Source organism: Sminthopsis crassicaudata, chromosome 6, assembly GCF_048593235.1.
Source record: "Sminthopsis crassicaudata isolate SCR6 chromosome 6, ASM4859323v1, whole genome shotgun sequence".
Taxonomy (NCBI): Eukaryota; Metazoa; Chordata; class Mammalia; order Dasyuromorphia; family Dasyuridae; genus Sminthopsis; species Sminthopsis crassicaudata.
This window is the reverse complement of record NC_133622.1, coordinates 41,241,712-41,253,507: the sequence shown is the minus strand read 5'-3', so window position 1 is coordinate 41,253,507 and position 11,796 is coordinate 41,241,712. Positions and strand designations below refer to the sequence as shown.

Here is an 11,796-nt window from a genome sequence, read left to right as displayed (position 1 = left end):
TGGGTTATAGACATTAAGGATTGTTTCTATTCTATCCCTCTAGATAAGGAGGATATGAAAAGATTTGCCTTTTCAGTGCCCAGCGTTAACTTAGCTGAGCCTTATAAAAGATATGAATGGACAGTTTTGCCACAGGGAATGAAAAACAGCCCTACTATGTGTCAAATGTATGTTGCTGCTGCTCTTAGTCCAGTAAGAAAAGCATTTCCAAAAGTAATGTTATTACATTACATGGATGATATATTGGGATGTGCACCTGAGGAACAAATGTTAGAAGCATGTCTACAAAAAAACCATAGAAACACTAAAGAATTATAAATTGCACATAGCTCCAGAAAAGATTCAAAGACATGCTCCTTTTCAATATTTAGGATATGAAGTATATCCTAAGGTGCTTACAGTACAAAAACTCTCCTTAAGAACAGAGAAGCTAAACACCTTAAATGACTTCCAGAAATTGATAGGAGATATCCAATGGATGCGTCCCGTGCTAGGCTTGACTACCTGTCAATTGCAACCATTATATGACATTTTAAGGGGAGACAGTGCTTTAAATTCACCACGCCAGCTTACAAAAGAAGCTCAAGAGGCTTTGAGACAAGTTGAACTGGCTTTATCCAATGTGGTTGAAAGAGTCACTCAAAAACCCTTGGAAATATCAGTTTTTGCTACACAAGAGGCCCCCACAGCAGTCCTTCATCAAGGAGACAGTGTGATAGAGTGGGTGAACCTCCCAGCACAACCAGAACAAAGCCTTATTCCTTACCCAGTGCTTGTGGCTAGAATTTTATTAAAGGCCATTAAACGAGCAGTACAATTATCTGGGACAAGACCTGACAAGATATATACCTTTTATACTAATGCACAAGTTAATGTGTGCTGCGAAACCATCCCAGAGTGGCAAATTTTATTAACCATGGCTCCAAATTTTGCACACGGGTCTCCATTAAAGATAACCAGACTGCTACATAATTGGCAATGGATTCTTGAAGAAAAGGTTTCTAAAGTTCCTCTTAAAGGACCAACTATCTTTACAGATGCATCCAAACATAATATTTGTGCTGTGTATTCTTGTGACTTAACCATAAAGAGAGTTATCAGAACTCCTTTTCAGTCCACTCAGCAGAATGAATTGTATGCAATCATTCTAGCTCTTGCTTATTATCCGGGAGACATAAATATAATATCTGATTCAGCCTATTCAGTAGGTGTGGTACAAAGAATTGCCACAGCCCAAATAAAATTTGTAGCCTCCAATATATATCAGCTCTTTAAAGAGCTTCAAGAGCAAGTGAGAAAGCATCCGGGTAAGATTTATATTTTGCATGTCCACTCCCATAGTGGACTTCCAGGTCCTATTTTTGATGGTAATTCAAAGGCAGATAGCCTTCTAACCATGCTGGCCAGTACTCCTTTATTTCAAGAAGCACAAGAGTCTCATTCTAAATATCATCAGGCTGCCCGAGCTTTACGTTTGCAGTTTGGAATAACAAGAGAAGAAGCTAGGAGCATAGTAAAAGCCTGTACAGCTTGCCTTCCTTTCCATGCTCCTACACTCCCTCCAGGGAAGAACCCTCGTGGTTTGAGACCTAATGAAATTTGGCAAATGGATGTGACCCATTATAAATCTTTTGGTCGTCTATCTTTTATCCATGTCGTGGTAGACACCTTTTCAGGATTCACATTTGCAATACCAGCAGCAAAAGAGACAGCCCGAGTGGTCACTGAATTCCTTATACAAGCATTTGCAATTATGGGCGTGCCACAAGCAATAAAAACAGACAATGGACCTGCATATACATCTAAACATTTTACACACTTTTGTGCACAGTATAAGATTTTACACACCACGGGCATACCCTTTAATCCTCAAGGGCAGGCAATAGTAGAGAGAAGAAACAGAGATATTAAGACACTCCTCCAAAAACAAAAGAAAGGGGGAGCCACGGGTAACCCTAGAGAACTTCTAAATTTAGTTCTCTATACCATTAATTTTTTAATTTTTGACAAAGATGCACTGGCTCCAGCAGACAGGTTTTATAACTCACCGGAAGGGCAGTGTCCAGTGCGAGCAGCTCCACTGTCTTTAGATAATCGCCAAGTGATGTGGAGAGACCCAGAAAGTGGTGAATGGAAGGGACCAGATAGGTTAACTGCTTGGGGGAGAGGGTTTGCTTGTATCTCTACAGATGGAGAAGGAATCAGATGGGTGCCAACGAGCCGTATTCGCCTTGTCTATCGGAGAGAGACAGAGCAGACCCTTGAAACGAAGGAGAAGGCCCAAGAAACATCGGGTGGTTCCGTTGCTGACTGTGCCCACCACTGAAAGAACCTGGCAGTTATGGCGTTTGACCCATGGACATCAAAAACTGTTGGACTTGAAAATCCTCAGAAATCATTGGATTCTCTGAGACATCATAAGACTATTGTAGGACTGAAAGTCCTCAGGAATCATTGGATTCTCTGAGGCATCATAAGACTATTGTAGGACTGAAAGTCCTCAGGAATCATTGGATTCTCTGAGGCATCATAAGACTGTTGTAGGACTGAAAGTCCTCAGGAATCATTGGATTCTCTGAGGCATCATAAGACTGTTGTAGGACTGAAAGTCCTCAGGAATCATTGGATTCTCTGAGGCATCATAAGACTGTTGCTGGACTTCAAAATCTTGTGGGGATCATTGGATTCCCTAACATATAAAAAGACTGATGTGGGATTTCAAAAACTTGTGGGGATCATTGGATTCCCTAACAGTGAAGCAATGGACAATAGATTGGTTTTGGACTATTTCTTGGTTGCTGAAGAAGGGGTATGTGTGTCTGGTGTCTACATACCCTCCTTCTAGGACTTCTGGAAATCTCTTACAATACCATGTTGATTTATATTGTTTGTTATATCACTATTTGCATGTACAATTCCTGTTTGTTACACCACATCGAGTCTGCACTGATTGTGGGGAGAGTCACCACTAATAGCCTCTGCGTTATTGCTATGTGCTTGTGTAATAACTCCCATGCTGATGGGTTTGTGCATACTTGTCTCTAATAAGGCCCTTCAATCCAGAAACCCGCTAGCAAATCCCCACTTCTCTTTGGTGCTTCTCATCTCCCTTCCTGAGATGTCAGGGAGGGCGTGATTATCTCCTTTTTAGTGCTTTCATCTCCCCTCCTGAGAAGTCAGGGGGGGCGTGATCACCTCCTTTTTGGGGTTCTCATCTCCCTGAAAGGTCAGGGATGGCGCGACCTCCTGTGGTCTAAAACAAAAGAAAGCGGGAGATGTAAAGGGCTAGAACTGAGCAATGCACTTGGATGATGAAGCACGTGAGACTAATTGCCAATTGGATGGTTCCCTATTAACTTGTTTAAGGTTGACCCTCCCCAGCTGTTCTGTGCTGACTTGATTGGTGAGACAAAGAGAGGGAAGTGACTTGTGTGGGAGGAGCAAGAGAAACTTGGGTGGTGGAACTCACGCTCACTTGGCTCACTTGCACTCGTGACCTGGCGTTGGAGGCGACGGTAAAGATCTAGAATAAAGACGTTTAGTGATCCTGACTCTTGCTGATTTCTGGAAAGATAGAGTTCCAGCATTTCTTAGCCAGTACCAAATGGTTTTGGTGACTGCTGCTATATAATATAGCTTTAGATCAGGTACACTGAGACCACCTTTCTCTGAGTTTTTTTTCATTAGTTAGATTCTCTTCAGCTGGTAAGTCGTGCTTCCAGTCCTTGTGGTTTCTATCAGTCCAGCGTTATTTTTGAGGCTGATTTAACTAATTGGTATTGAGGGAAGAAGGGAGCTCACAAAATCACGTGTATCTTCACCGCCATCTTGGCTCCACCCCCCCCAAGAGCCATATTCTAATCATTTACTTATGGCATTAACTCATGTGGATCATGGCCATGGCCACTGTCCTAGAGATAAATTGTAATCTGTCAGTTTCCTTCCTAAACTGTAATACCTAGAATTGTACACAATACTCAGATATAGTATAACCAGGGTAGAGTATGGCAGTGTCCATACTTCTGCTTTTATTATTCATGAAAATGAAAGCTCAGTGCAAATACGAACTGTTTCATTCTTGTATCCCTAGCCACTGGATATTCTTAGCAACTACTAGTGCACAGTAAAGGGCACAGAGAAAACACATAATAAGTGCTTATTACTGGCCACTGACCCTCATGGCTCCGGAGGGGAAAATGAGGCAACTGACTTGTATTCAATTCACTTGATGTACTTGCATCACTTCCCTGATGTCCCTGTTCTCTTCGAGACAATGACAACGACAACTACATCTACAAAAAACCTACTAGCACCAAAATAATTGATCCTTTCTGGGCTATTTTCTAAGGATTACATCCTTCTTGGTCTTTGCTAAATTTTGTCTCTTCTAAAAAACCTTATTTTTTTTGTCTTTTCTTTACATGATGTTTCTATACCCTGTGTGTTAGCTCCCTGAGTTGGTAGTCCAGCTTCACATGATCTTTTAAGAAGGGGCAGTCCTGGAGGAAGCCATCCACTGTCCATTTCTTGTGAAGGGGCGTGTTCCTGGTCCAGGAAAACAGGCCAGCAGAGGCTGTATTCACAGGGAACATCTTTTTGTGGGTTTGGCCCCCAGCTCTGGGATGACAACCTTTCCTATCCTGGGCTTCCATGAAATCACCAAACTTCTAAGTTCCCCCAAATAGCGACTATTACTTTGAACAAGTAAATCATGTAATTATTAAAAGCTTAATGTTTAGAGGCACTCATGTCTGAAATGCATCTCCTTCTCAACTTGGTCTCCTAAATCCTTATTTTTTTTCATCAACTTAGGTGCCACTTCTGATACAAAACCTTTTCTGAGATCCTCAGTAGAACATAAGCTTCTTGATTGCGGGATTTTTTTCAGGTACTTAATAATTTTAAATTGAAGTAAAACTAAAATTAACCCCATCAAAATAAGTACAAAGGTAACTTAAAAAAAATCTTTACTTCACTGTCAGTACATTTTAATGAGTTACATAATCCTCAAAACATAAGCTTACAAATATTCCAATGAACTCCCTTCACTCTCCACACACACACACACACACACACACACACACATAGATACATATGAAACTGCAAAATAAAACTTCTGTACAGTATTTTAAAAGTTACATGATTCTCAAGAAAGAGAATGAGTTAAAGGTGGAGTGTCCACTGTATTTCCAATGTACTTCACATACTCCAGGTTACAATGCTCATTACCAAGAAAGGGATCCACAAATGTAAATCTCCTGCACAATGATAGAAAAATAAGTGCAATTTAAAGGAACAGAAAATTATTACTTTAAATTAGTACATAACCTAATAAGCGAACAATGTTACTGCTACTTAGGATCTGTAATGTTGCATTTAATATCTATAGTTGGGTACTATATATTTACCTGACATTTACCAACATTTAATAATATGTAAATTTACAAATCCAGGTTTATGAAACATGTAGTTTGATATATCTGGATACTGTGTGGCATTTTTAGAACACTGCTAGCTTTTCTTTTGTTGAGTCTAATGTGACTGTGCAATGCTAGAACAATAGTCCAGAATGTCCTGAATAGTGAATTCCATTGTAACACCAGATCCAGGATAGCATCGTGCTATCAAACCTTCAAAGTGCTTGTACTGACGTATAAATTCATCTTGCATAGAATGCCACACCACCTATTATAAAAGATGGAAAGAAAACATCAAATTGTGATAATAATTAAATGAAAATACAAGTATAATTATATATGAGCAAAATTTATTCTAGTTCTATTAAATTGTCTTCACTGTAGTTTCCTCATCTGTAAAAATGCTAACCAGAAAAAAAATCACTAAACTTTATCTACATATATGACACCTTACTAAAAAAGCCCCTTCTTTTCCAAATAAGAATCATATTTAGAAACTCAAAGAAGATTAACTTATGAATACCAAAATTAGACATGTCCAAAAATATACATTTCATTCTAAAATTTAAAAAAAATTTAATTTAAAAAGTTATTTTGGGGCTAATGCTCTATCCACTGTACCATTTCTGAGCATACATTAATTAGTTCATAAAGGTCTTTTAAATTTCCTTTCTGGAACATTATATTACAATAATATTCTATTCTATTTACATACCACAACTTTTTAAGCTTATTCTCTAATATGAAAATGCCCTCTTAGTTTCCAATTTTTGGCTGCCATGAGAAAAATCTGCTATGAATATTTTTGTAGTACCCATATATCCTTTTCCTCTTTCTCCGATTCCTTGAGGGTATAGACTTAATAGTTGTATAGCTTGGTTAAAGATCTGGTAACTTTCTGGGCATAGTTCTAAATAATTTTCCAGACTGTCCTGACCACAGCTCCACCAACATACACCAATCATGTACCAGTTTTCCCTCTTTTGTCAGTCTAGTAGATATGAGACAGAAGAAACCTAAAAACTGCCTTATTATTTTTTTATAAGTCACTTATAACATCTTTTCATATAATTATTGTTAGTCTTGTTAGTTCTTTTGAAAACTGCCTGTTCATATGCTTTGAACATTTATCTATTGGGAAATGGCTTAATGATATACATTGAATTAGTTCCTTATATATCCTTTATCAGAGAAAGTTGTTGCAAAGATTTTTTTCCAATTACTTGTCTTGCAATCTTTTCTATATTAGACTTGTGTGAAAAATTTTCAGATTTTATTTAAAAATAAAATAAAAAAATAAAAAATGTTCATTTTATTTTGTATGATTCTCTTTATCACTTGTTTGCTTATGAAGTCTTTATCTATAGATCTGAAATGAAATGTTATCTTTGATTCTCTAATCTGGTTACATATTTAGGTCATAAATTCATTTGGAGTTTATCTTGGTGTATAATGAAGGTGCTTGTCTAAATCTAATTGTTTGTCTACTTGTTCCCTTCTAATTCCCTCAATGAGGATGTCCTTGATGTATGCATAGATTAATTTCATAAAAATTTTAGAGAAAAAGAAAAACAGACATAAAGATAGGTAGTTACTGATGTTCTCCCAGTCGCCTTATTTATTTATTTATTTATTTTTTGGTTAAGATGTTATGTTATTTTTCATGACTTTTATTTTCTTTTTAATCTACTTATATTTCCAAAACAAAATCAATAAAGTAGTTTCAAATCAAATATATTATAGAGCAATTATTATTGTCATGGTGTAAAAGCAATATATCCTCACTACATTATCACTTTAAATAAATGATAAAAAATTTAGAAAAATCCAGATGAATAAAAAAAATTTGAGAGACTCAAGAAATATATTTTCCAACAAAATTTTATCATTGTGGATTCTCTGTGTGAACAAATCTTTAAATATTTTAAATGGTTTTTATACCATGTTTATGGTATAAAAGTTAAATGATCCAAATATAATAGTACTCTTGCCTAAACAGAGGCAGCAATGTAAATTTTTCAGGAATATAATTTTCTTAAGATTACCGCAAAAACACTGACTCAGAAACATCTGACTTTATTTTACCCCTCCATTAATCTGGTCTGCAAATCTGGGAGCATTAAGTAACATTCCTAATCTTTTCCTTCTGTAAGTTACCTGACTCGAGGAAGATTTTGAGGGCAAAAAAGGATTTTGTAAGGGTTTTGTGGTATGTGTGGTATGTGGTAATGTGGTATGTGGTATGTGGTAATGTGGTATGTGATATGTTAGAATACTGTTGTGTTATAAGAAATGATGAGCAGCACGCTCTCAGAGAAACTTAGACTTACATGAAGTAACAGCAATATTGTAAGATGATCAGCTATGAAAGATAGAACTATTCTAGCAATACAATAATTCAAGACAACTCTGAAGGACTGATGAAAAATGCTATTTATCTTTAAAGAAACAGTGTCTAAATACAACATGAGTAATATGGAAATTTTTGCATGATTATACAAGTATGTATGTACAAGTATATGGTATGAAAATGCAGAAGAGTTAGGGAGGGAGGGAGAAAATTTGTAACTTAAAATTAAAAAAAATTAATATTAAAATTATTTTTTATGTTTGTGGCAGCTCTTTTTGTTGTAGCTAGAAACTGGAAGATGAATGGATGTCCATCAGTTGGAGAATGGTTGGGTAAATTGTGGTATATGAAGGTTATGGAATATTATTGCTCGGTAAGAAATGACCAGCAGGAGGAATACAGAGAGGGTTGGAGAGACTTAAATCAACTGATGCTGAGTGAAATGAGCAGAACCAGAAGATCACTGTATACTTCAACAACAATACTGTATGAGGATGTATTCTGATGGAAGTGGAAATCTTCAACATAAAGAAGATCCAACTCACTTCCAGTTGATCAATGATGGACAGAGGTAGATACACCCAGAGAAGAAACACTGGGAGGGGAATGTAAATTGTTAGCACTAATATCTGTCTGCTCTGGTTGCATGTACCTTCGGATTCTAATGTTTATTGTGCAACAAGAAAATGACATTCACACACATGTATTGTACTTAGACTATATTGTAACACATGTAAAATGTATGGTATTGCCTGTCGTCGGGGGGAGGGAATAGAGGGAGGGGGGGTAATTTGGAAAAATGAATACAAGGGATAATATTATAAAATATATATATATATATATATATATATAATAAAAAAATAAAAAAAAAATTATTTTTTACATGTAATTGGGGAAAAATAAAATGCTAAATTAAAAAAAAAAAGTTTTGGATTATTTAGTCACAGGAACAAAAATCCATACCTGAAGCAAATTCTCTTCTTCACAAAGGTGCTTATCAACTTTCTTGTAGAGATTATCTAGTCCTTTCTTCACTTCCTTTCCAGGATATTCTTTGATAACTTTACGAAGTTCTTGTTTGTTAAATGCAAGTTGGTAGCTTACTTCTTCTTCTCTTATACCTTGTGCTACTCGAGCTTCAACACCCTCAAAGAAATGCTGTAATGAAATGCAAACAAAAAGTTAAAAGTAAAACTAACATTTTTGTTGTACCATCATATGAAATTTCAACAACTGCTACAACTTTTAATGGTTTGTAATATTCCCTGCTGCAAAAGCTTTTCAAGAAGGGGGAAAAAAAAAAAAAAAAAAAAATTATATATATATATATATATATGTATATATATATACATATATATATATATATATAGTGACTCTCTACACAGCTTGATTAAAAACTCAGTAATTAATCAAAATGGGCCAGGGAAAATAAAAGGATATTTTTCTACCTTTCTAAATTCTCTAAAAATGATATTTCCTTCTTTGACATGGTCAGCTAGATTTTAATTATATAAGCTGACAATATTCATTCAAGAAAAGGAAAAGAAAAAAGAATGGATTGTAGTATATTTAACTAAAAAGTTAAATGTAAGTACAAAGGAAAGGTAATGCCATTTCCTTCAAAATATACATAAAAGTTAAAAACTTGATTATAGCATTGAGCACACATAATACTTAGGTTCTAGACCTGAAAAATTCTAAAAAAGTACTTACATTTAGTTTTTCAAGAGGTTGTCCTAAAGAATAGATAACATAAGACTGAAGATGATCTGTGTACTTCTGTTTGGCTTCTTTTTTTTCAGCTTCTAGGCATGAGATTTTCAAACGAGAAAGAGTTGCAAAAATATGGTGGAAGTTCTCCATCATCACCACATCCCTGGGAGTCTTTTGGCTTTCATTTGCTACTTTCTCCACTAAAATAAGAAAAGAGTTAAAAAAAAAAAATTAAAGGACCAGAATTCTTGAAGACCCTTTGGATGATTAAAAAAAAAAAAAAAAAAAAGAAACACCTGAAAAATGGAACTCTTGTGAATTCTATCTACAAAGTCTATTAGCAATGCCAATTTTTGGTTACTTAGAAACTGAGGATCCATTTTACATATCAGATGGAGGTTTTTTTCTTTTTCTTTTTTCTTTTTCTGCCTATTAGCACTTATAAAAGAAGAAATGAGGGGGCAGCTAGGTGGCGCAGTGGATAGAGCACCAGCCCTGAATTCAGGAGGACCTGAGTTCAAATCTGGTCTCAGACACTTAACACTTCTTAGCTGTGTGACCCTGGGCAAGTCACTTAACCCCAGCCTCAGAAGGGGAGGGGAAAAAAAAGAAGAAGAAATGAAACTCAAATTAGTCATTTAGGCAACTTACTACCAATGTAGACAAGATCAGGTTGAAGCTAAAGATTAGAGTAAAGTGAAATTTAAGGATTTTTTCCCCCCCGATATAAGCATGTATTCTGCTTAAGAGAAATAATTTTAAGCTGAGAAGATTTAACAATCACATTCTGCCCTCCCCTACTTTTTCAAGATGATCTTCTATCATTTCCATAAATTTTCCATATTTATTTTGAATTTTAAAAATTGCTTTAACATATTTTATATCATTTGCCCCATAAAGTGTTGTTTTCCTCTCTCCCCCTTATAGAATAATCCTTTATAACAAAGAAAAATCAGGAAAAAAAATCAACCTGTCCAGCAGAACTTAAAAAAAAAAAAAATCACAAAAAAGCCTAAGACTATATGCATTGTTCCACATCCATTTCAGCAAAGCAAGGGGAATATCTTGTATCTTTTGGGTCAAGAGATCTTTTAGTCACTTTGTGAAATTTCAAAATGCTTTCTATAATGGTTAGATCAATTCATAGTTACACAAATACTACTTAAGTGTCCTATCTTTCTATAACCTCTCCCACACTGATTATTCCCATCTTTTGTCATTTTTGCTGGTCCTAGGGGAATAAAGAGAAAATTCAATTTTCACTTCTATTTCTCTTAGAGATTTGGAGCATTCTTTTATATGGTTTCTAAAAGTTTAATTCTCTTTTGAGAATTATTTGCTGCAGGGAAATGGTTTTTGGTGTGTGTATATATACGCACACCATATGTACATGCACATATATACACATACACCCACACATATATTTCCTTTTAAAAATAACTGAGAAATTAATGAAAGAAGAAAAGTAGTTATATTACATATATGAGTATGTTTGTGTATTTTGGATATTTTTGTAGAAGCCTAAAATTAGAAATTATGGGAATGTTTTTATATAATGAAGAAAAACTAAACAAATTGTGGTCTTATGAATATAACTGAATACTACCATGCCATAAACAAAATATAAAGTTTTAGAGGAAACTGAAAGACTTCTGTGAAGTAATTAGGGTAAGAAGAGAACTAGGAGAACAGGCTAACATTATAGAAAAAAAAACTTTGAAAAACTTTAAAACTCTGCTCGGTATTGAAAAATGCCATTCACTTCCTGCAAGAGAGGTGATGAACTTAAAGAGAGAGACATACATTTTTGGACATGTCTAGAATGGGAATCTGTTTTGCTGGATTATTATATAAGAACTAAGATTTAAAATTAATTGTTCAGATTTGGTTGGGGAAGAGGATATTGGGAAGGACAAATTTTAAGAATTTAAAAAAAAAATCTTTTCCCAAAAGGATGAGAATGGAATTAAGTTCTAACATGGTGAATTATATAACCTTTAAAAAAAATGCAAGTTGAATGTAATATAGTTTTGCGGTTTTATATAATCTTTTTTTCACGGTTCTGCTGTGTATATGGGAATTTTCCCCCTTCTCCTTTTAATATTTAACTGCAGAAAAGAAAAAATTAAAATAAAAACCTAAAGGTAAAAATTTTATTTTATGTTTTTAAGAAATAAGTATTTTTCTTCCCTTCCCTTTCAAATACTCCTACTGAAATGATCTATATTTCTGTTACTTGCTCATACAGCTTGGACAGCAGACTTTGTCCGAGATATTTGCTAAAAATTTTTTCCCAAGTCAACTATTCCCCTTTTC

General features: G+C 35.1%; 1 protein-coding gene across 4 annotated transcripts in view; it reads right to left on the bottom strand.

Moving 5' to 3' along the window:
* Window positions 1–4,950: 4,950 nt before the first annotated feature.
* The window catches only part of EXOC1 (exocyst complex component 1), a 50,342-nt gene continuing 43,496 nt past the window's right edge, over window positions 4,951–11,796 (bottom strand). For all 4 annotated transcript variants that reach the window (XM_074275521.1, XM_074275523.1, XM_074275522.1 and 1 more), the window contains 3 exons: window positions 9,481–9,680; window positions 8,731–8,925; window positions 4,951–5,685 (listed from right to left, as the gene is read on the bottom strand). In XM_074275521.1, the coding sequence (XP_074131622.1) occupies window positions 5,533–5,685; window positions 8,731–8,925; window positions 9,481–9,680 (548 nt within the window). In that variant the 3' untranslated portion in view covers window positions 4,951–5,532. The remainder of the gene's footprint in view (window positions 5,686–8,730; window positions 8,926–9,480; window positions 9,681–11,796) is intronic.